Source organism: Alternaria conjuncta (genome assembly GCF_024043145.1).
Source record: "Alternaria conjuncta strain BMP 0040 chromosome Unknown scaffold_10, whole genome shotgun sequence".
Taxonomy (NCBI): Eukaryota; Fungi; Ascomycota; class Dothideomycetes; order Pleosporales; family Pleosporaceae; genus Alternaria; species Alternaria conjuncta.
The window spans coordinates 1,175,903-1,199,430 of NW_026250099.1; the positions used below are offsets into that span (position 1 = coordinate 1,175,903).

Consider the following 23,528-nt stretch of genomic DNA (forward strand, 5'->3'; position numbering starts at 1 on the left):
CCTACGCCGCCTGCGCGGCTCTCAACCCCCCTCTCTGCCCCGCATTGCGACTCCTAACCTCAGTCTGCCCAACCTCCAAATGCGTGCCTGCTCTGCTCTTCTCCAGCGACACGGCCGCCCGATCAGTCACCGCAATGTAATCCTTCGCATCATGCTCCACCGCACCAGGAGTAGAGACGTGAATACCCTCAACGAGAACCTTTTCATCATCAGGTATCTCCAGCGTAGTCTCCTTAATCTCCGGACCTTGTGTCTTTGTGCCAAAGGGAGGGTCGAAGCGTTTTCGTAGCGTTTCGATCATCTTGCCGAACCAGAACCAGTTCAGACCGTTGAGGATGATGTTGGAGGCGAGGTAGGCGGTTATAAGCCAGAGAGGGACGGTTTGGCCTTCGGCAAATCGGAGGATGTCGTGTTTGAACCCAGCGTTGTGGAGGGTGGTGTTTTGCGATAGCTTTCCGACGTCTGGGTCCGAGTGCGTGTATGCGCCGGCGGCGTAGGCGTGGTAGACGTCGGTAAAGACGCGGATGGAGTTGTAGGAGCCCCACACGATGCGACAGGAGAAGAAGGTGCATAGCAGGATTATGCCGTTGACGAGCTGGATGGTGGTGCCGGTCATGTTGAGCTTATCGCAGAACCAGTGGATGTTCAGGAAAGGCGAGGAGAGTTCGTAGAGGATAAAGGTGCACGCGTAGTAGTTCACGAAGGGACGCTGTCACACGATCAGTACTCTGAATAGCTCCCATATGCCCTGGAAAGCACCGTGGTCTACTTACGAAACCCAGCGAGAATACGCAGAGGGCACAGATAGCATGGAACAGCATGCCGGTACCGAATGCCTTGACATTCTGCAACGTGATGACCAAGTCCCACAGGAAATAGCCTCCTGCCATAGCTTGGATCAAGCCAGACGCTCCAGTATATCCATGCACGCGCTCCGTCGAGTCCATCTGATTCAGCTCCTTATCCGTCCACATGACCCATAGCGCCATTCCGCAGACCAGCGTGCTCTGCACAAATGACACGATATGCACATCCCAGTTGAGCTTGGTTCGCGCGGTGAAGTTGGCGTATATCCGCGGGAAGAAGAAGCGTGAGATGGCGGGGGCGCCGTAGCTGAAGATAATCTGGTAGAACGTAAAGGCTATCGCGACTTCGTGGAAGTGCAGCGGCAGCGACTTCATGTTGAGGAAGTCGGCGACGGGCTGCACATATTTGACCAGGCTCTCCGGCGGCGCGAAAGGGAACGGGTCGTGCATCGTGGCAGTCGAGTGTGGGGTGCAGCAGACGCGGAGGTAGGTGGAGGTGGAGGTGCGAGAGTGATGTCAGGGCGGTAAGGGTTGCACGCGAGCAGGAGCGATGGTCCCTTCTTAGGCAGGGAAGCAGCGGAGGGGCGTTCGGCAGGAAGGCAGAGCAAGAGCGGTTTTATACTCGGGTAGATACGAAGATCCAAGGCCGCGGCGGCACAATGATGCACGCCGCTCGAGGATGCCTGGGAAAAGGTGCGGATGACGACCAAGCTTGGTGCAGTCCCTTGTTCTAGGCCGAGATGCGATTAGCGAGCCGAGGACCCATCGCCCTGCGCCAGAGGCACACGACAGATTTCATGTCCACCGGGTCATTTTTGTGGAATCCTAAATCACTGCCACGGGACCACGTCATGTTGGACGCTGTTGGATGTGTTTGGGTACAGTGCACCGCCACTAGAGGCGTCATACTGTGACAAATCTCACCCTCTTCAGACGCCGCATCACGGCATACAAGCAAGAAGTCGAACACCTATTAGAAGTAAATAGCTCGGAGGTTTTTCTTGACTTGGCTAACTTTCGTTTTATAATAGAGTAGACTGCAGTACAGCTGTCCGGCGTCTTCCTCGTAGAGGTGGTAGTGGGTATCTTTAAAGCAATAATGTGATGATGAAGACGCTGCGCTCAAAGCCCATCAATTCTGACGTTCTGATTGTGCCAGCAGTTGATGCATTTATCCACCTTCAACCTCGCAGCGTATGCTACGAGGAACATCTCTGCAACGTACGATGTTCTCTCGATTCTGTCGAGAAGGAAGTAGAAGTCCTGCAAACTCCTATAGCTGATGATCCGATTGCTGTGACTGAGTAAATTTGCCGGGTGGGCGGTGAACTGGCTCTGTTGTGCGGCCGGTACAGGTGAGTTGAAGAGGGCATTCATGCGTCTAGCCTCTTCCATGGAAGACACCGGCGGCGTAGGTAGCCCAGAAAGATAGTCCGGCTGAGCAGACGCATGATCATGTGATGCCATGTTAGTTGGTCCTGTCCATCCTCCTGTGTTCCCCCCGAGTGTAAGAGTACCTGCTGCTCTGTTTTCGGCCAGCCCTCTTTCCATGTCCAACTGTGAACCAATCCACAATGACCACAGAGCTTCTGTCAACTTGTCATGTGTGTGTACAACGTTAAAAGCGAACCCCATCTCGTGCTCGTTGTTGAAAGGATAGTGTCTGTTGGTCTGGCTATGCCTCCCACCAGGGAAATAGTCTTGGCAAATGACAGTGGGATTTGAGACGCCGAGCTCATCGTTGACCTGCTTGTTGAAGTATGCGTTGCGATGCTTCTCACTCATCGACACCAGTCCTTCTTCCCACATAAGTCGCTCGGCGACTAGGAAAAGTTTACGCATGTGGGCATGCGCCTCACGCTTCCCTCTGCAGATGGGGCAACAGTAGAATGGCATGTACTGAAGGTTTGGAGTTTGCGTGGCATGTGCCTTCAATCCTGGTAACGGATATGGAATGAAGTCTTGCCGCGGGAATGGTACAGTCGCAGACGGTCCTTGGCCCCGACTCGTACTTGGTTTGCGTCTTCTCTCAGTTTCAGCAATGAAGCCATTTTCGACGGAGATTTCGGAGTCCTCCGGGTCGGCCAGAGGGTCGCATGCCAGGTCAATTGGGCGATTGCCAGGATTGGAAGCCATGGTGAATAAGTTCTAGGAGAGAGGCCAAGAGAACTCATGATTTACACAGGTCTGTCAGGCAGGCTTTTGCACTCGTATCTGAAGCCCTGACCCAGCATGAACATGAGGATGTATTACGAGTACTTGTGAGTGTCTCGCTGAGGCTTTAAAGGGTCACCGCGGTACCGTGGTCGTGAGCGGGTCAAGGTGGGAGGACAGGCGAATAGACATTCTGCCCTCAGGAGTTGTTGAATTACCCCACAGAGTTACCATCTTACTCGTCTGGCTGATCCTCAACAGACACCTGCTGCGAATAGTACACCCATGTAAGGCGGAGTGAGAGAATGCGGGGAGGTTTCGTGACGCGACTTACGCGACGGCAGCGTGCAGGGATCAAGGATGCTCAAAAGTCAGGAAGGCGCGAAAGCGGGACACTGCAAGAGATTCGACTGAGGTTCTCATGTCACAACTATGAAAGCTGTCCGACCATCTTTCCGCGCCAATGCGACATGTCAGAGGCAAATCTTCTGCAGCAACTTAACGTCATACCGGACAAGTTCAATACCACGCCGAGCATACACACGACCCGCGTTCGCACCAAAACCCACCATCGACATCAAACACATCCGACAGAACCCAGGACTATATGAGCAGAACTGCATAGATCGCAACTATGCCGCACATAGCAAATCGTCATGGCGGATCATAGAGCTGCACGAGCAATGGCTTGCACTCCAGCAGAGCAGTCGCGACCTACGAGAGCGCAACAATCGCATACGAGCCACTCTAGCTAGGACAGCATCGCGCGCCAAGGACGCCGTCGGCAAGCCGGTAGCCTTGAGAGAAGGATTGATCAGCGATGCGAAGGCATTGAAGGCAGAGTTGAGCTCTATCGAGGCACAAGAATCAGAGATCCAAGAAGAGATAGAAGGGCTGGCGCAGGATCTACCCAACTTGAGCAGCACATGCACGCCCGTCGGCACCGAAGCAGATGTACTCGGCTACATCAACGAATCCTCGAAATCACAAAATCGCAAGTCGCACGTCGACATTGGGCAGGAATTGGGGATACTTGACTTCTCGGGCTCAGCGCAGACTTCGGGCTGGGGCTGGTACTTTCTGGTCGGAGATGGTGCAATGCTAGAACAGGCACTCATACAGTACGCCCTAGGTGTTGCTAGGAGGAAAGGATGGAAAGCAGTCGCACCTCCATCCTTGGTGTACTCGCACATTGCATCTGCCTGCGGATTCCAGCCGCGCGATCAAAACGGGGAGCAACAGATATACGCTATCGAGCAGTCGGAGAAGGACAAGGCAAAGCCGCAACTCGCTCTCGCCGGAACTGCAGAGATACCGCTTGCTGGCATGAAGGCCAATCAGACCCTGGAAGAAGCGGAGCTGCCGCTCAAGGCAGTCGGTGTGAGCAGATGCTACCGTGCTGAAGCTGGCGCAAGAGGGGCCGACACAAAGGGCTTGTACCGTGTTCACGAATTCACCAAGGTCGAGATGTTTGCCTGGACACAACCCGACAACATGGGTGAAGATCACTTCACCACTCCAACGGCACCGAGCTCAGAATCAATCTTTGACGAGATGCTGTCGATCCAAAAGGAGATACTAGAAGCACTTGGGCTGCATTGCCGCATCCTGGAAATGCCCACAACCGACCTCGGTGCCAGCGCGACGCGGAAAATCGATATCGAAGCCTTCTTCCCATCGCGTGAGAAGGACGAAGGATGGGGCGAGGTGACATCGTCCTCCATGTGCACAGACTACCAGAGCCGACGACTACAGACTCGCATGCGCGTGAAGGCAGGCAAACTAGAGTTCCCGTACACGCTCAACGGAACAGCACTTGCTGTGCCCAGAGTCCTCGCAGCCATTCTGGAGAACCACTGGAACGGAGAGGACAGCACAGTAACAATACCAGAGGTACTGCGACCGTTCATGGGTGGGCAAGAAAAGATACAGGCGGAGCGTCGTTGATGGTGTGAAGAAGTAGTGTACTATATGTATCATGTATCTAGACTATGATGTCAGGTGGTTGGGTGTTACTGGTGCCGCAACTAGATGCGCGACACCACTCAAGAAACATGCAGTCAACACATCCCATGGCCACAGCCGTCTGAAAACCACGCTGCTCGCCCCCTGCATCAACTTTCAAAGCTTCGGACCGTCAGATGCTTGCACTCCCCTGTTTTGGCCGCGACATCCCAGCTGGCCGCCATCGAGGCTGACTCTGCGCTTGGCCCGGTTATGGCCGGCGATTGGCGCACAGCCTCCAACCTGTTCGAGCTGGGTGGCAGGGTGCATGAGGCCAGGTGCATATTGGATAGCGGCCATGTGAACAACCGCCACAGCCACTGCTGTCTGGTGCTGCACGGCTCCTGAAACATCTTCTCAAGACTGCACATGCGTCGCAAAGCAGCAGAGTCTACCCTGTCGCGCTGAACCGGTTCTGGGCCAAGGTCCACCTTTGGCGCCATCGCATTCGAGGTGGGGTGGTTAGCGGGCCATTCTCGTCTACGGCCTACGCACCAGCCTCTCCAGGGCTCACCAGCATCAACAACCCGGCCGCCCACCACCAGCCTGCCTGCACCGCGAGCTGCACCGCTGCGTGCAACCACCGCACCACGCAGCTTTGTTGCTGTCGCCACCTGCCCCCGCCCGACAAGTGTCACCCGCCTCCAGCCATCCGCGACCCGTCGCAATATTGTTGGCACGCATCATTGTCGCAAACCACCCCTTCGGCCACCCCGAGCACCACAACACCAGACCCGAACAGCGAGATAGCAGACGTCGCGGCGCATGGTTTCCTACCCAGACTCGGCGAGTGCAGAGCGCTCACTGCCAATACGGCGTCCCTCGTCGGTTGTGTCGCACTCGTCGCGCGCATCCACCGTCCGCAGACATCGCCAGCACCGCTCCAATGTGGGCGGCTCGTCGCTAGCACCCCAGAATGAGTTCCCCGTGTTCACGCATACCGGCGACGTCGAAATCGTTATCAGCAATGGGCGGAAGGAAATGCGTTATTTGCTGCACAAGTTGATTCTGACGCAGTGCTCGGGCTTCTTCGAGGCTGGCACGAGCGATGAGTGGGCGACTGCTGGCGATGTGACCAACGCCGGGCCCAGCAACGGCACCGCCCTGTCGAGGATACCATCAGGATCACGACCCGAGCAGAAGCGGAAATGGAGGTACGAGATGGATTGGGGCAGCGGCGATGACGACCTGCCCATGCTCGTGCAGAAGGTGTGTTTGTTTACCGTCCGCGACGGCGACCATGCTAACGAGAGTACAGAAGAACCAGCCTACCATGTTTGGCGGCGACCCAAGTCCACCTGTGCAACCCCCTACTACGCGCAACAAGCCTGCCGCACCGCAGTCAGGCTTCTTCCGCAGCATGGCCAACTTCTCCACCCTCCACGTACCCGCGACAGCCACCCCTGAGACCGACCCCGACGACGACACCTTCCGAGACTACGACAACCTGTTCCGCATCTTCTACAACTATCCTCCTACGCTCGACTCTCTCAACATCGCGAATGCCTACGTAGAGTGCAAATCGCTCCTGCAGCTCGCCGACATGTACGACGCGCTCGGCGTCATCGGACCACGCGTAGACCATCATCTGCTGCGTTTCCAAGGCCGGCTATGGAAGCAGATTGCGAAATACCCGCCCAGCTACCTCAAACTTGGCTACATGGCACGGAGTAAAGCCATCTTCGCCGAAGCCATGGTGCACGTTGTCGGACAGTGGCCACAAGGTATCAATCAGCTACGCGGCCAGATCGCTGAGCCCGTGATCGAGCTAATAGAAGACAAAGTCGACGAGATGGACGAGCTCAAGGCCAAGATTGAAGTCAAGCTCTTCCGCCTATCCCTCACAACTAGTCGCGGCGAGCGTGTGAGCCCATCGAGCAACTGGCTGGACTGGATAGCAGTCTCGCTATTCCGACAATGGCTCGCCGAGAACACCACGCCACCCCCGGCCCCAATCCTCAAATCGCCACGACCCCAGAACTCGAGAGACGGTGCGCCGCTGCCACCTCCACCAGTCTTCAACACCGGCCGCATATTCCGCTTGCTCGGCCAGGCCGGCTCAAGTTACCTCAACCACGACGAATGCAAGCGCTTCCTGCGACTGAACCCCGACCACTACAACCGCGACAACCTGAAGCGCTTCGAACGCAGAATCGAAGAAATCAAGGTCAAAGCCAAAGATGCAGTCAAGCCGCTGATGCGCAATTTCCTCGAGCTCGACCTACGAGAGGGCGGACTGCCGTATTTGACATGCACAAGAATTGACCCGCAAGACTTCCCATGGGACGACATATAAGACTGGAGGAAGGAAACGACTCCATTGATAACACATACCCACTCGCTTCGACGTTTATAGATTGGTAGCAATCTGGCGCTTTTTGATCTATTTGGCTTTTTTGGTTTTGTTATGGATGCGGGATGTTTTGGCGCCTGATACCCTAGGATGTTTACATGTAAATACGCCGTTGTTGTTCTTTTTTCGCTATTCCCACCCCCGATTTCCTTGACGATTTGATGATGTGGGAGAGATGGAGAGATCTGTATGTATGTAGAAAGAGAGATGGTAATTATTGTGTGTAAGTGAAGGAAGAAAAGAAGAAGAGGGTTCATGCTGGCCGTGTGCTTTCTTCTTCTTTTATCTTTCCATCGGGGCAGATGAAGAGATGAGTTGAGATGAGATAATCGACATTTCCACATTCAACCTTCCTCCACTTCCCTCGTGACATCCCCTGTTCATTGTCTTACACTGCCGAGCCAACATCCCCTTTCATGTGGGTGTGGGTGGTGATCGACCCTCGGTTCACATGTCCACTCCACACCTGCATCCTACAGGCTCGAAATAACACACTACCATAATTCCTTCTTTCGGTCCCTGATATCAAGAGATAGCATGCGGTACGTACTGCACCCGGGCATCCGAGCGAGATAGGCTCAGGGCGGAAAGGCTTGTAGCTATCTGCCGTCATGATCGACGCTGCAGCCGCGCCAAGCCGTGGTAGCGTGTGGGGGCTGGTGACGCGATACGGTGGGTACGGGGAGGATGGAGAGATAGGGCGGAAGGATGGGGATTGTTTTACGGAATTCTGGTGTTGACATTGATGGAATCGATGGGTTGATTGGAAGTGTTAGTGCTGGTATTGGTGGGTGGGGAAGATCGCCGAGGTGACTGGATCGTTGATCGTTGCGAGCTTGTCACAGAGATTGGAAGATGTGGAAGATAACGTGGCTAACATGAATGACAGGCATGCCAAATCTGTCTGTCAGCTTGTGGGTGTTTCTGGGGCTGAGTATGCAGGTACCGTTTCAAATTGTGAAGGTATCGAAGGAGATCATCACCTGGCCATGACCTCAACCACCAATTCACCTCTACAAGACGTTCAATACCTACCATTCCACCGCACGTTTTCTTTACAGCGATCATGCGGGACAGAACTAAACAAACAATCCTCCGATAACACTACCCCTAATCACTACCAAACAATCCCAAAAACCTAGATTACTCCTCTAGTCCTCGCCGACGGCCCAAACCCTCCCACAAGCATTGCTTATGCTAGGCATACGTCCAAAGCAGGAGCTTATCAGATCTACACGTCGCTTCGTCCCTAGCTCGCTGCGAAACACTAAACACCTAAAGCACTACCCTGCCGTTCATCAGGTCCCCACATATGTCGTTGCCTTTTCTGCACGGTAACGCAGGGTAGGTGACCAAACAGAGAGGGAACCTTTGCCCAAAACGGCGTGACGTATCTGCTTGTAGACTACGTGGCGCACGGGAAGGTGGATTTGGGGGAACTTGGCGGATGGGGATCGTCACTGGGTATCTAAGCCTCATGGAGATCGGCGTGGTGGCTGATAGCGGGTAGTGGAGTTTGAATAGTGAAGGGTGAGAGGATGGTCGGCGAGCATTGGGTAGTTTGTGGGATGTAGTGACGAAAAAGAGATGGGGAGGAGGGTATTGGGGATATTGATCGACGTGTCGAGGTCTTGGACGTGGGAGCATGGGATGGGATCGGTAAGATCGAGGCTGGATGTAGGCAGCGTAGCACAGAATAGCACAAGGGGCACGAAAGAGAAGAGCATCATAGGCAAAGGAATCATCTCCGCCATCGCGTCCATCAGAGATATATAAACCGCACTCTGTTCCCCCCAAAGGTAAATCATCATCACAACAGTTCTCATCTCATCATCTCATCATATACAACACCTTCAAACCACCACAACCAACCCAAACCACCAAACCACCAAACCACCAAACCACCAAACCACCAAACCACCAAAATGCAGTTCACCATCTTCACCCTCGCCGCTCTCCTGAGCCTCACCTCCGCCGCCGCAGTCACCAAGCGTTTCCCCTACTCTGCCACCTCCGTCCAGGCTCGCCAGAGCGAGATCTGCGGTGGCCTCGCCACACCATTGTGCTGCCAGACTGATGTCCTTGGTGTTGCCAACTTGAACTGCGCGAACGGTACGTATTCCACATATCCCGGAGTATGAGGAAGGATTTTGCTAACAAGTGATTACAGCGGGCGCCGGTATCGAAACAACAGAGGACTTCCAAGCTGCTTGCGCTGAAGACGGCACGACGGCTCAGTGCTGCATTGTGCCGCTTGGTGCTGATGGGTTGCTTTGCACTGCTGCTGCTTAAGCTGTCTCCGACTCCAATACAAAGGTGTATTCGGGCATGCTAGATTTGCTGCTGAAGCAGTGAATCATGTGGAGATGTGGATGTAAATGAGTGGCGGACAAGACATCGCTGAGATATATCGCAAGGGGGTTTACTGTTCTTGTAGTCACTGCCTACCACTCCTTTAGGTGGGACAGTTTATTTGTAGATATACTTGGAGATGGAGGATGGATTGATAAGACGAGAGGGATGTATGATACAATGAGAGATCTGTCTTCCTAAGCTACATCTTATGCCTCATCTCGTGAATTCGCTTTGAGACCCTCTTCACTTACTACTGTTCTTCTGCTGATCGAATGATGACTCTCCATGTGATTCCCGGTTCGATGAGTCAAAACCCACTTGCTCATCACAGAGTTCACAAAGCCTATGATGAAGCACCAGAACATATTCCGACTCATGCTACGATCCGATGCCACCAACACCATCAACAAACTCATAGAAGAAGTTATCATATGCATTCAGGCCTTCCTGAGAACAGTCAAAAACACCGCCATGCAAGCCATGACACAATCAGATAATCGCCTACCCAAATACCCGTCCGCGCTTATGCTATCACAAAAGACACTTTGCCTCCCTCCTTCTCACCCTGATCATCCACCTCACTCATAATCCAAACTATCCCTCACACACTTCCTCACCCTCTTCTTAAACTCGGGCGTGTTATCCCTCCACAAGCTCGCCGCCTCCACATTCGCCGGGCTCTCGTCGTTCGGGCTCGATAGCATGGAAATTACGCTAAGGAGAATCGTTTCGGGTGTTTGGACGGGCGACCAGCGTTCTGCAGCGGATTCATAGCCGTACTTGTCTTCTTCGGGTGGGTGGAGGATCGAGATGCATACTTCGCCGTTTTGGTAGACTGGGATGTGTTAGTCATGCGATTCGAGTTATGAGAGGTTTGTGAGGAACTAGACGTACTGTTAGGGTGGAAGATGGGTGTCTCGAAGCGCATCTTTGGTGGGAGGAGCGGGTATTCGCTGGGGAAGGTGAGGCGCGCGCGGAAGAAACCTCCTGTGTATGGTGTTAGTACTGGAGCTCTAACTTCTAAAAACTATGCCTGGGTCTGTACCTCCGTAGAACTTAGTGTCGTCGTCGATCATCAGCATCACCTCCCACTCGAACACATTGTTGTCCACCAGACCGCAGCTTATGCCCGATATACTCTTGTCGTTTTGCATTTGCTTGAGTTGACGAGCCAGCAGCCCCGCTGCCGCAGATGACGAAGCCATAGCACCCTTCTTTTCGCGTACGTGTATGTGAAGTGGCGCTCGAAGTTGAACCCTCGGTATGCGCAGAGAGATCGGGAACGGGTGGGGGAACGCAGCCGAAGAGACGGTTATAACAGCTGCGACGCAGAGATTGCACACGTTCTACAGCGATCCGGATGCAGATGTTCTTGCGTGAAGGAAGTTTTGTGTGCGCCGGCTCTGTTGCGGAAAGAGGGTAGGTGGAGATTCCAGAGGCGCGTTCGGGCGCAGGACGTGGAGGGCTCTTAACGGCGGGTGTGGCGGGGCAAGCTGCGGGCGATCGGCAGGGGGCTCGCTGGCGGTCGAGGGTAGGGGATGTCTGGCTGGGTAGGAGTATGCGCAAGAGTCAGAGTGTCTCCGTGAGTCTTGTTAGTGAGCGTGCGTGAGCGTGATCATATATGAAGAAGCAAGTCGGCGGCATGCTCCAATGGCCGCGTCGCATGTGGCGGTATGCGCCAAGTCGAATACCGCTTTGCAGGGGTCCCTCAGGGTAGTCAGGCCTTCCCTTTTGCGTCTGCTCTGCATTGAGGACGGGTGCTTGCCGAAAGTCAGCCCTAAAGGCGTGTGGGAGAGCTGGATTCGGTGCTTGGTAGATGAGCAACGTGAGAATTTGGACCTCGGCTTGAAACTCGATAAGCCCTACGACGCCTTCACACCAAAGTAGCTTCTGTGGCTGCAAGGAAGATCACTATTTGCTTATATAGGTATACCGATTCATGTCCCCATCTACTCGCCCAATACCCGTCCATCTCCGTCTGCCCAGTTCCCATTACGTCCCAGAACGCCGTCGTAACCATGATAGATGCGATGCCACTCCCCGAGGACCCGTATCTAGGGTATCATTTGATCCAAAGGGGATATAGATTGGAAATTGCAAGACTCTAGAAGAGACAAAACGTAAAATCGTACATGTGGGAAGCTGGGATCAGCCGAAGATCCGGAGAAAGCCCCATAGCCCGGCTCCGCAAAGCACGGGGATGGTGAGATTGTCGTCCCAGCCAAAGACGTCGATCGCTTCACTGGCACTGGCGATGATGCCAGACGCCAGAGACATGGCGCCCAACGCCCAGTATCCGGTAAGGGAAGCCTGCTTCACGGTGAGAGCAAAAGTTTCCCGCGCCTGGGGAGGGAGCGTCAGGGCACCTTGGAATGCAAAAGCGTATTCGCCGTGATTGTACTCTGAGTAGAGAGGACCTAGCCAGCCCCACCATACGGCTGCTGTGATAACACCCGTTACGCACGCCGCGATGGAACCCGCAAGACTCTTGCCTTTCCTGACTCTGGGCGTGAGGTGGCCCCAGAGCCTGCCGAAAGTCGAAGCAGCGGTATCGCACCAACTCAGTAGTAAGATGCTCATGACTGCTATGTCTTTCGGGCAAAAGCGCATGACTATCCATGCGCCCAGAAGGTAGGAGATGACACCGTTGTATCCATCGACCTCTGACTCGCGCATGAAGGCACCGAGACACCGGATGTAGAAGCGGTTGACTTGCCAGTAGCGGTGTCGGATGACGTCGGCGAGGGCGATGGGTATCAGCATGGTAAGGAGGACATTGTGTATTTGCGACGTTTGCGTGCCGGTGCAGTAGAGGAAGATGGTGAGGAAGCCGATGGAGACGTGCAGGATCTTGCGAGGGATCTCATGTCGGTGAATCTATCCATGTCAGTGATGAGCTTGCGAAGGCACCCTGTGTGTACTCACGAATGATCGCCATTTCTGGTGGATTGGAATCAAACCTAGAGGACTTGGACTCCTGCTCATCTCCCTCCAGTAGTTCTTGTTTGCTTGCGCGGGTGACAGGTGGCCGTTTGAAGTGTTGCCCGGCAGCGCGAGATCCTTCTTCATGCCTCCGTTCATCTGCCTACGGCTTGTCAGGCCGCTCATCCTCCGCCGTCCCACGCCTCCATCCAGGATAGGACTCCGACTTCTAGCGTTCCGGCTCCTTGCTCGGGCCCTGCTGTCGGGGTCTGATCCTGAGTCCTCATCGATAGGCGGGGGTGACGTAACCCGTTGTTTGCGCGTCGAAGAGCGCGTCACGGGTCCAAAATAACCATCTTTCGTACTACCCGCCTCCGAGGGCGTTGGTGACGGCGAGATCACACGCGGCGTGTTAGGGATCTGGTATTGGCGTGAAGACTCCATGGCTACGCGCCAGCAGGTGGGAAAGTAAGGAAGAGTAGGAGCCCGGATGACGCCGGAGAGAGTGGAGTGGGCCCTGGCACAGAGTAGGGCGATGTTTACCAGCAGGGACTGGCGATCCGAGGGTTGCGAATAAAGGTAATGAGGCTGGGTTGGCGCGTCACAGCTAACATGTGGGAGGGCGGCACTTAGGGTGGCTTCGACATTGATGTCAGCATCAGGCGTGATCAGAGGCTCATGGCCCGCGGATTCGTCCGGGCAGCGCGCATCGTTTAGGGAGGCAGAAGATGCCACAGTGCGTGCAGGCGACAGCAGCGGTCGTCTTATTTGTTAAAGGCGGGTGAACAGGGAATGGGTCGGGGCGGGACGGCTGTAATCTTGCTGCATGAGCCTGGGAAATTTGGTCTCACGGCTACGCATGTATGATCCGGTCTCGCGAATGCGCCTATGATCAGCGTGGCGGCGGATCAGTCTTGGCGATGCGATCAGGTTCGAGAAAGGAGACACGGTGTCAGTGTGTCATTGCAGGCTCGCGAACTGGATGCATCATGTTATGAGTAATCAAGCTTTTGTCAGATCCATGGATGTGCTCGAAGCAGTGACAGCTGAAGCCCCGCGTGCTCTCGAGCGTGCCTGCCTGTGAACGACAGTGTGGCGCATAGTGGCCGTGCAGTGCTCCACTTTATTTTCAAAGTTCGCGCGACTTTTCTGTACAGCCATCGCGACTCCAGCAGACATCTTCACGATATCATAGTGCATCATGGCGCCCCAAACTAAGATAGATCGTTCATTCAGCGCATTAACGCCTGCCTTGTCAGAATGGATCCTCGAAGCTGTGGATTCCATGGGCTTCGTAAAGACCACGCCTGTGCAGCATGCAGCTATCCCCATGTTCATGAAGAACTCCGATGTTGTAGTCGAGGCCGTCACAGGAAGTGGAAAGACTCTAGCGTAAGGTCAAACATTGCCAGACTCTACGCGCATCTAACAAACTCTTAGTTATCTAATTCCCATCGTCGAGCGCTTGTTGCGACTGGATGCGCCTATAAAAAAGCATCACGTGGGTGCCATTATCATCTCACCCACAAGGGAACTTGCAACGCAGATCCATACAGTACTTTCATCGCTTCTCAGATTCCACGCCCCCTCTGCTGCGCTACTGGATCCGGAAGATGAAGATACCGACATGGAAGACGCCGATGCTCCGCCAAAACCCACCTTTCCACCCGGGACGTTGAAGGTCATACCCCAGCTCCTTCTTGGAGGATCAGTAACGCCCGCTCAGGATCTGAGCAGATTCCTCAAGTCATCTACCAACGTACTCATCGGTACACCGGGACGACTACTCGAACTTCTTTCCTCGCCACATGTCCATTGCTCACAGTCGTCCTTCGATGCTCTCGTTCTTGATGAAGCTGATCGTCTTCTAGACCTTGGCTTCAAAGATGACCTGCAAAGAATCCTCTCGCGACTACCCAAGCAACGCCGAACCGGTCTGTTCAGTGCTAGTGTTTCTGAGGCTGTGGACCAGCTCATTCGCGTGGGTCTCCGGAATCCCGTTCGTATCGCTGTCAAGGTCAAGGCACGAGCGGCACCCAACAGTGCGACAGGAGAAATGGGTGCCATCGAAGACAAGAAAACGCCAGCAAGCTTGCAGATGACATATCTGACCATACCAGCATCGCACAAGCTACCCGCCATCAAGAAAGTCTTGAAGTCATTGGATCCGCAGCCGCAGAAGTCTATCATGTACTTGGCGACATGTTTCTCAGTCGACTACTTCCAACACATCTTACCTGAAGTTCTGAAAGGATATACCATTGTGCCCCTGCACGGCAAACTCCCGGACAAGGTCAGGAACCGCAACTTCATCAAATTCGTCGAAAGCGTCACACCATCGATCCTCCTCACCACAGACGTCGCTGCTCGGGGTCTTGATATTCCATCAGTAGATCTGGTCCTCCAACTGGACGCTCCAAGCGATCCAAAAACCTTCATCCATCGTTGCGGGCGCGCAGGTCGAGCAGGCCGAAAAGGTCTAGCCGTCACGTTCCTCAGTCCAGGCCGAGAAGAAGACTATATCGAGTTTCTCCGTGTCCGACAGACCCCAGTATCGCCTTTAACAACACCTGAAGTCACAGTATCTTCAGAAGAAGCCACAGCCATGAGCAACCGGATACGAAAAGTAGTGAAATCCGATAGAGCACTATTCGACAAAGCACAACGAGGATTCGTCTCCTGGGTCCGCGCCTACAGCAAACACACCGCCAGCTCCATCTTCCGCATCCCCGATCTCGACTGGACAGAACACGGCAACGCCTGGGGCCTCCTCAAACTACCCAGCATGCCTGAACTAAAGAAGTGGGACGGAGACCGCAGTCTAGGCGTAGTCATGGATTTCAGCACATATGCATACAAAGACAAGACGCGCGAAGCACAACGACAGGTCGAGCAGAGCGAGTATGAAGCCAATAAGGCGGAAGGGAAAAAGGAAGGCAAGAAGCGGTATGTCACGGAGGATAAGAAGGCGTCGGCGTGGACGCAGCAGAAAGATGCGAAGGCGCTTAAGGAGTCAAGGAGGGAAAAGAAGGCTGCGAAGCGCGAACATGACCGTGTTGCGGCGTTGACAGAAGATGAGCGGAAAGAGGAAGAAAGGGTGAAGGGTATGATTGATCAGGTTAGGAAGAAGGTCGCAGAGAATGAAGCCCAAGAGGCGGCGGATGAGTTTGAGGGGTTTAGCGATTGATAGCCGGGCGTTTACACACCTCAATCATTTCCAGTGATTATTGTCCTACTACGAGAGCTCCGTGCATTTGCATTAATGTGTTCTGAGTTACTTTGCAAAAGAATTGGGCAACAAGTTCGTGAATCGAATAGAGCAAAAAAGAAAGTTCATGTCAGAATCTAGAATCGAACTCGGCAGCAAAAAGAACATCCTTGGTCGGGTGCTATCGACACTGCGTATTGGGTATATCAAACCCGTCGTCATCTCTCAAGCTGCGATCTCATAGGAACTGCGTATTGGGTATCTCAAACCCGTCGTAATTCCCATTTGGCCACCCGGAATGTTCTTTACGGAAAGTGACAACATTAGAGGCATTCTATAGTCAACACAAATCTTCTGTGGGGGGCAACGGTGGATCAGTCGCTAGATCTATGGACCCTGAGCGCAGTGAAGGCAAGGCGGTGGAAGAGCGCTCGCGAGGCAGCAGTGACGCACTGTCGCACAATGCAAACGCTCACCTTCACTTTCGACCTGAAGAAACTTCTAGGGCGACAAGTCTCTCGTCGCTCACCTACTCGCTCTTTATATCTTCTCACGATCTCGCGTCCCCTGACCCATCCATCTCCTTGCGCTCCCCTGAGTACACAACAACGTCAACGCTACCATGGCGCACAAGATAACTCTTCACTGCCCGTCCATCGACAAGACCAAGAGCGACTTCGTTCTTGGACCTTTCGACAAACATGACAAGGTCCTCCAGCAAGTACGCGCGGTCTTCAAGATCGACTACGCCGCCGTCTACGACATCCGCGCTCAACCGATCGACGACATCTGCGCCTGCGAACCGGGACAGATTGTACAGGTCGCCGCTTCAAAGGACGAGATCATGAAGTACTACAAACCCAAGGTCTGCATCTTCTACAACGGTGAAGAAGAGGTGTCCAACGAGTGGGTCGACGGTTACGGCTTACCATGGAAGGTAAGTGATGTCTATTGAAGCGCATTCACCAAAATCTAACCAAATAAATAGGATCTCAACGACTATCAGAGGTGCTCGCACGTCATGAGCCTCGGCAAAGGCCCAGGAGGTTTCGTCTTGGACAACACCATCCGGATCACGCGCCCGTACGCCGACGTTCAAAAGGACCTGAAGGAAGTCGCCGGTGCTACTCCGGACGATATGGAAAGCAAGCGCAACCTTGGGCTGGGGATCTTCTTGAATTGGGCTTGGAAATGGGAGATGGTTAGTAAGATCCTTGTCCGAACTGGAATGAGACACATACTAACTGCCTCTACCTCTAGCTCCTGCCCGCTTCGATGAAGCCTGCCAAAGATGACGACATGTCCTCCAAGGTTCTCGGCCTCTTAGTCGTCCTTTCCTCTTTCACTCACGGTTCCGCGAGCCTAGTACGCGGCTATCTCGTCGAAACCGTCAAGGCCCGTGTCTCTGGCGCCGAAGATGACGAGACGAAAGACCCACTTCTCCGCGCTCAAGACGTCGTGCACGTGATCAGCACACTGTACGAGAAGGCGGGTAGCTTAGCTGCGAAGATCGCGCTAGCCAAGGAGAAGGCGATGAAAGACAAGATGAAAGAGAAAGCGCGGAAGACGGCCTGGAAGGCGAAGCAGAAGACGGGAGGAAAGGGCAAGGAGCCATCTGATGTTGACGATCTGGCCGACCAGCTAGGTGGCCCTCAGAACTACATAGATCTTACATAGAAGGATCAGCGAGGTGGTAGACCAGCAGGACGCCTACATACCTGATAGACAGCGAGAAATGAAGTATCCCGAAGCCCATGTAGACATCTCCATGATCAATGGCAGCCAAGATTACGTCTACTAAACTCTATGTAGACATTATAGTGAAGCATGCTAATAACAATTGAGTTTTCTTAATCCAACGTAGTCACATCAGCTTCTCGAATTTTCAGGACCCGCGAGTCGTCTAATACCGCAACCACTGAAAATCATCATGCGCAAGTACTAAATTGTGTCCTTCTCCCCATATCACCCCTTCCGTCGCAAACCGCAAAGAACCAATCTGTATCAGCGGAAACAGCCGGTCACAGTTGTTTGCGTCGAATGCCTTGAAGTTATTCGATGTAATCTGGAGAGTGTTGCGCATAGTGTTGTGCAACTTTCGCGCTTCGGCTTGATCGACACGAAGCCGCCGCGACAGGGTGATTGGATTGTGGCCGTTTCCACCAAGCGCTACCACTTTCGTTGGCGTACGCAGGTTCAATATCATGCGTTCAGTGTAGAGCACACTGAAATGAGGGTTGCCTTGGAATAAGAGATTCGCTAGCGTCTTCAGAAAAATGGCAATGTAGTCGAAGAGCTGCTTGGCAAAACAAGTCGGCGAGTGCTCTAACAAATGAGCCAGCTCGTGCTCGTGAGGAACAAAAGATTCGCGCGGCCCGTCTCGGAGGGGCTCTCTTGTGCGCAAGTCGACGTTGATAAGAAGTTGATTGATGGTAGGCGAAAGCGCCGCAAATTGAACCCAGCTCAACGAGAAGTACGGCCGGCCATGTGAGAAGGTAATGTCGAATTCATAGTTCAGGCGTTTTGCAGCGACCAGGTGTTGGATTGCTTGCTTGAACTCTCCGTGTGTCTGGCGACACACGCGCAGCAGTCCGCGATAACACCGAAGCGGTAAATCGTTCCTCACGTAATGCTCTGACACCACCATGACCCCGCGGAAAGAACGACCCAGCTCTTCATGAAGCAACACCTCGTAAACATGGTTTCGGAGTTCAAGTGGAAGATCCAAAAAGCCGGGCATGTTGTTGGCGACCAAAAGTGCGAATGCGCCTGTCGAAGATCAGGGTCCAGCGGCAGGCACACGGATGTTCGGAAGCGAGACCGAAGGATTGTTGAGTATGGTACAGGCCTGCACTCGCTGCTTGCGGGACCAGAGAATGGGGATGCGGGGGTGACGACTGGAAGCTGACGTGATCAAAGGAAGTCTGCGGAGAAGATTGAAGTGAGGTTCAGCCTTTTCGACGAGGTTCAGTGTTGTGAAACTGATCGGTCCGTGCTACCCACGTGATTGGATCTGGGCTCTGGGATTTGCGAGCGGGCAATGGCGGCGCGGCGACTGCATCGTCATCGCTAAAGTGGTGTCTTGTCCAACATGGCATTTCCAGCCGGCCTGACTGCTATGCAAACACGGACAGCGCATCGCATAGATGGACGACTACGAACTGGATCGCGTCGCGTCGGATAATCCTGCTCTGACTGCGCCCGCGGCCCAGCGGGCTCCCATACGACGGCTGAAGTCTCAGGGCCCGACATCGACGTCAGCTGCTCAATCTACCGGTTCCAATACTACGGTCGCATCTGGGGAGTTGACGAAATACGATGTACGTTTTCAACACACGAGGCTTGGAAATGTACTCTAAACAAGCATAGGTGGGCTGGCGCAGGATTGTGAGGAACTTTTCCCCGTCATGGTTCTCCGTGACCATGGGCACGGGCGTAGTTTCTCTACTTCTCGTCGCTATACCGTTCAAAGCAGAATGTTTGTACTGGCTTGCGGTGATCTTCTTTGGACTCAACACTATCCTGTTCGCCTGCGCCTTCTCTGTCTCTGTCTTCCGATATGTGGTATACCCTGAGATATGGACCGTTATGATCGCGGACAGTGTCAACTCGCTCTTCCTTGGAACCATTCCGATGGGATTCGCTACCCTCATCTCAGCTTGGTGCTCAATATGCATCCCATATTGGGGGCCTTGGGCCGTTACCTTTGCTTGGGTCTGCTGGATGATCGATTCTGTAGTCGCTGTCTCAGTCACGATATCGCTCACGATCCTACTGATCTCCGCTTCTGATCGTCAAGCTTTGGATCGCATCACAGCAGCTCAGCTATTACCTATCGCTGCATCCATCGTCGCAGCCGGTACCGGCGCCAGAGTCGCAGAGCATTTGACCAACCCGCAACATGCTCTCGGTACGATCATTGCTTCGTACATTATGTGGGGTATGTCTACACCACTAGCGATGACGGTTCTAGTCATGTACTACACACGTCTGGCTTTACACAAACTACCACCACGAGAGATTGTTGTGTCATCTTTCTTGCCACTAGGTCCCTTAGGCATGGGCGGTTATTCCATAACATATCTTGGTTCGGTTAGCAGGCGGGTCTTTCCAGAGACGGATTTCTTCTCTGATATTCCCGTGGCAGGCGACATTTTCTTCGTCTTCGGGGTCTTTCTGGCACTCATCATGTGGTCGTTTGGGCTGACTTGGCTCTGTTTCGCACTGGCATCCATCTACAAGTCTCGGCCGTTTCCGTTCAACATGGGCTGGTGGGGTTTCACGTTTCCCCTTGGGGTCATGGCGCTTAGTACGATGGAGCTTGGTAACATCTTCCCGAGTCTGTTTTTCAGAGTTTTAGGGACGATCTTCGCCGTTGCTGTCGTTCTGCTGTGGTGCGTAGTAGCTGTTGGCACAGCACGCGGTGCATGGAGCGGTCGTCTGTTCAATGCACCATGCCTCAAGAACTTGCCGAAGAGAGATTCTACGGGGAAAGATGAAGCAGAAAAAGAGAAAGGGCTAGTGCAGACATGACCCTGAGTCACTATCATCGACACAAGAGGTGCGTATGCGAAAGTTTCATTGGGATCTCGTAAATTGCGTGCGTCTAATCGTAAGAGTATGTATGTTGCACGGCCCCTTCGTCGCAAAGCATCAAGCCCCTCGCTGACCGCTGAAAGACTCCAGCATACCCCCGTTCGCTGCCTCAAAGGGTAATTCTAGTTGCCAGCGCCTGCAGCATCGCATTGTTCTACCACCTGATTAGCATCGTTCCAAAAGTCTATCGATCATCGAACTCACGCTTCTGAGCCTGGCAGTCCTGAGTGGAGAAGTCTCCCTGTCCACCATTGGCCAAGTTCGCGCAGCCGTTGAACTGCTGGTCGCAAGAGCGCTGGAGAGCACCCGAGAGGTTGACAAAAGTGTCGCCCTTGACACTGAAGGGACGGTTCGCGATGCCGGAATCGAGGATAGGTGTAGCTGCGACACCACCGAGAGCGCCGGTGAAGGTCTGCGCGTTGTTCTGACGAACATAGATGGCGCGTGCGTTGCTGAGAGCAGCGACGCTAAGAACAAGGAGGGTGCTGGTGAACTTCATGTTGACAAATTGAAGTATTTGGAATGAAAGTACGTTAAAGTGATGGGTATCTTAAGGTGGTATTGAATGAATGGGGCGACCGAGCGCTGAAGAAGTGAAGTGAAGAGAATGAAATGAAGTGAACGTGAGTGGAATGAGTGTTGGCTTGATGATGAGCTTTCTCCGGCGACATCCTCTCCCACATATATATTCGCACGCCTACCCCCACGGCACCTACATCCAGATCTCCAGCGCTTCTCGCAAAATTACTAGGCGGAGTTGCAATGCCAGTGCTCGCCAGTGTTGGTGTTCCAAAGTGCTGCCTCAGGCACCTGAAACCCCACAGGTCTTGGAGTCGACACACCAAATGCCTCATTACCTTCGAATCGGCTACGCGACTAAACAACTACACCACTCAAGCTACTGTTAAGAGTCGAAATGTTTATAGCGCAGGTTTGACAGGTGGTGACAGCTGCTTGCAGCCATGATCCTGGATTTCGCGAGCCGCGTGGGTATGGCGTCGTTTGTCTCGGTGTGCTTCATGTGGTGATTCTAGCCGCGGCGCGACAATATGTGATACGTTATAGTGTTCGAGAATGTCGTTGGATGGATCGAAGATTCTGTGGTGAGTTGCATCGACGCACATGAGGTGGCATGCGGTGTATCGCGAGATCTGATGCGCGACCTTCCGAGGCATGATCAGCCATTACTGCGATTGATGATATGTGATGTACATTATTGTTCTTCTGTCATTTTCAGATAGTGCCGGCAACGCCGCTTTTCTACGACTTTGTAGGCTCATATGTATAATCGTTTCCTGTCCAGCTTTCCTACGTTCCTGTCGGCTCTTGCAAATGCGATCGCGCCCACGGCCTCATTCGGGCAGACATCTCCTATGCGCACAGGGTAGTCGCGCATCAACGCTGTTCTCGCCAATCCAGTCAAGGTAGTTCCTCCAGTAGGCGTAGGAACATAAGGGTTCAAAAGCGTCAGCGAAGATGCATAGCCGATGATATCCGGTGCGATCGTGATGTACTTAAGTACGAGTCCGGTGTACGCGGCGGCAAGCAGTATAAATGAGCAAACCAATAAGGCTGCGAACCATCTCCAATCTGTTTTGTACATTGGCGTCGTATCCTGCGATACATTGGCTTCGGTCGCGACGAATGTAATATTGGCGTCTGCACGTTGTGCCTGGGTGAAGTTCATAGCCCCGGTTTCCATCACGGATGCTGGCAAATTTCCGCCGATCGCTCTGCTGGCGTATGTGGATTGCCAGAATGTGTTGTACATTATAGTCAGACGGTCGCCGAAGACTTGCGGCGACAGCTTGTAGAGTTCGGTATTTCCAAAGAATACGCCGGTGAAGTCGAGTGGGTCCTGCAGCCATTTTTCCATAGTCGTCGCGCCTCGAGCTTCTGCTGAGGGCATATTGAAGTTGTCCGCGCTTGTCATGGCGAGGAGTGCGGTAGCCATGAACTGCCTTCTTAGCGCGATATCGTAGCCTATTGGGTAGTCCTCGTCATACAAATACATCTTCCTCATCTTGTAAGCGGCACACTCCGTCCCATTGCAGCGCACTCCGATTTCATATTTCTCGAACGAAAGCCCGCAATTCGCCACTGAGTACTTGCCTGTATCCGAATCGACGAGAGATTCACTCCGGATAGGGCAGGGGTAACTGGCACAAACCGGGGGCGCACAGAACGTCTCGTTCTTTTTGCAGGGCGGCGGCGCTGTATCGTTAACTACTTGGAGTTGCCACGTATATTTTGACACAAAATCTACAGGTTCTCCTTGTGATGCATTGTTGCTTGAACAGGTCACGTCAAATTGGCGAGCTTCGATGTTGAAAGAGCTAATGCCGACAGAGGGAGGTCCGGCTATCGGGATACCGATTAGGGAAGCGTATGTGACGTTGTCGGCTGTACCGTTAGGCACAAACTTCCACTCGTCAGACGTACTGTTCTCGATAGTGCGGTAGAGCGGGAGTTTGACGTTTCCCCATAGGTCCATGGGTGTTGTACGGTATCTGGTGCTGCTGAGTATAGATGTGAGGAAAATTGGAGTGAAGGAGCTACGGCCTGAACCTACGAATAGTGTAAGTATAGAGCCATTTACGTCTAATTTGAGCTTGGCACATGTAAACTTACTAAGGGTATTAGCAGTCTCCATTAATGAATCCATAAACGTCGTCGGATGGAGGTAGCGCACTTGTTTGGTAAACTGAACGTTTCCAATCTCTTGGTCAATAAGACGAAGTGCAGACTGTCCACCGACTGGCGAAAGGAGCCAAATCAAGACGGATGCAAGTCCAAGCATAGACCAAGATCTCAGACAAAATTGACGTTCGAGTGCGGAGAAGACGGATTGGCAACCAATCAGCTGTTCGAGACGGCCGAGAGTTGTGCCTCGTTGAGCAAGGAAGAGACCAACATGTCGGAAAAACCTTCCCATCAAGGCCGCGAAGATTAGGGGGAAGATTGTCGGTGAAAGGAGAAGTGTTTGTTCCAATTTGGTACCGTAGTCCGACACTTCTTTTCCATTCAACCTGGCAGCGATAAGGGCCAGAGCTATAGCATGTCAGCAAGTGGTCGATGTAATCGTTGAAACAGCTCAGTATGGTCACGCTGAGATCGATCGTGCTCACCC

At 53.4% G+C, this 23,528-nt stretch overlaps 11 protein-coding genes across 11 annotated transcripts; 5 read left to right on the forward strand and 6 right to left on the reverse strand.

Moving 5' to 3' along the window:
• Window position 1: 1 nt before the first annotated feature.
• J4E85_007459 (uncharacterized protein) lies at window positions 2-1,256 on the reverse strand (the record flags this gene model as incomplete). The annotated part of the gene is made up of 2 exons (XM_051471691.1): window positions 2-709; window positions 774-1,256. 2 exons carry the CDS (start codon window positions 1,254-1,256, stop codon window positions 2-4), a joined length of 1,191 nt encoding a protein of 396 aa, XP_051324765.1.
• Window positions 1,257-1,928: 672 nt separating this feature from the next.
• J4E85_007460 (uncharacterized protein) lies at window positions 1,929-2,942 on the reverse strand (the record flags this gene model as incomplete). Its single annotated transcript, XM_051471692.1, has 1 exon — window positions 1,929-2,942. One exon carries the CDS (start codon window positions 2,940-2,942, stop codon window positions 1,929-1,931), a length of 1,014 nt encoding a protein of 337 aa, XP_051324766.1.
• Window positions 2,943-3,392: 450 nt separating this feature from the next.
• Window positions 3,393-4,907, forward strand: J4E85_007461 (uncharacterized protein; the record flags this gene model as incomplete). Its single annotated transcript, XM_051471693.1, has 1 exon — window positions 3,393-4,907. The coding sequence occupies one exon, from the start codon at window positions 3,393-3,395 to the stop codon at window positions 4,905-4,907; it is 1,515 nt and encodes a 504-aa protein (XP_051324767.1).
• Window positions 4,908-5,729: 822 nt separating this feature from the next.
• On the forward strand, window positions 5,730-7,260 carry J4E85_007462 (uncharacterized protein; the record flags this gene model as incomplete). The annotated part of the gene is made up of 2 exons (XM_051471694.1): window positions 5,730-6,173; window positions 6,223-7,260. 2 exons carry the CDS (start codon window positions 5,730-5,732, stop codon window positions 7,258-7,260), a joined length of 1,482 nt encoding a protein of 493 aa, XP_051324768.1.
• A 1,982-nt stretch (window positions 7,261-9,242) lies between these two features.
• Window positions 9,243-9,609, forward strand: J4E85_007463 (uncharacterized protein; the record flags this gene model as incomplete). The annotated part of the gene is made up of 2 exons (XM_051471695.1): window positions 9,243-9,429; window positions 9,488-9,609. The coding sequence occupies 2 exons, from the start codon at window positions 9,243-9,245 to the stop codon at window positions 9,607-9,609; spliced, it is 309 nt and encodes a 102-aa protein (XP_051324769.1).
• A 641-nt stretch (window positions 9,610-10,250) lies between these two features.
• UBC15 (Ubiquitin-conjugating enzyme E2 15) lies at window positions 10,251-10,877 on the reverse strand (the record flags this gene model as incomplete). Its single annotated transcript, XM_051471696.1, has 3 exons — window positions 10,251-10,507; window positions 10,567-10,659; window positions 10,718-10,877. The coding sequence occupies 3 exons, from the start codon at window positions 10,875-10,877 to the stop codon at window positions 10,251-10,253; spliced, it is 510 nt and encodes a 169-aa protein (XP_051324770.1).
• Window positions 10,878-11,820: 943 nt separating this feature from the next.
• J4E85_007465 (uncharacterized protein) lies at window positions 11,821-13,038 on the reverse strand (the record flags this gene model as incomplete). Its single annotated transcript, XM_051471697.1, has 2 exons — window positions 11,821-12,549; window positions 12,598-13,038. The coding sequence occupies 2 exons, from the start codon at window positions 13,036-13,038 to the stop codon at window positions 11,821-11,823; spliced, it is 1,170 nt and encodes a 389-aa protein (XP_051324771.1).
• A 757-nt stretch (window positions 13,039-13,795) lies between these two features.
• On the forward strand, window positions 13,796-15,781 carry SPB4 (ATP-dependent rRNA helicase spb4; the record flags this gene model as incomplete). Its single annotated transcript, XM_051471698.1, has 2 exons — window positions 13,796-13,986; window positions 14,035-15,781. The coding sequence occupies 2 exons, from the start codon at window positions 13,796-13,798 to the stop codon at window positions 15,779-15,781; spliced, it is 1,938 nt and encodes a 645-aa protein (XP_051324772.1).
• A 643-nt stretch (window positions 15,782-16,424) lies between these two features.
• J4E85_007467 (uncharacterized protein) lies at window positions 16,425-17,479 on the forward strand (the record flags this gene model as incomplete). The annotated part of the gene is made up of 3 exons (XM_051471699.1): window positions 16,425-16,739; window positions 16,791-17,003; window positions 17,063-17,479. 3 exons carry the CDS (start codon window positions 16,425-16,427, stop codon window positions 17,477-17,479), a joined length of 945 nt encoding a protein of 314 aa, XP_051324773.1.
• Window positions 17,480-20,520: 3,041 nt separating this feature from the next.
• On the reverse strand, window positions 20,521-20,897 carry J4E85_007468 (uncharacterized protein; the record flags this gene model as incomplete). Its single annotated transcript, XM_051471700.1, has 2 exons — window positions 20,521-20,552; window positions 20,603-20,897. 2 exons carry the CDS (start codon window positions 20,895-20,897, stop codon window positions 20,521-20,523), a joined length of 327 nt encoding a protein of 108 aa, XP_051324774.1.
• A 777-nt stretch (window positions 20,898-21,674) lies between these two features.
• On the reverse strand, window positions 21,675-22,892 carry J4E85_007469 (uncharacterized protein; the record flags this gene model as incomplete). Its single annotated transcript, XM_051471701.1, has 1 exon — window positions 21,675-22,892. One exon carries the CDS (start codon window positions 22,890-22,892, stop codon window positions 21,675-21,677), a length of 1,218 nt encoding a protein of 405 aa, XP_051324775.1.
• Between the last annotated feature and the right edge of the window lie 636 nt (window positions 22,893-23,528).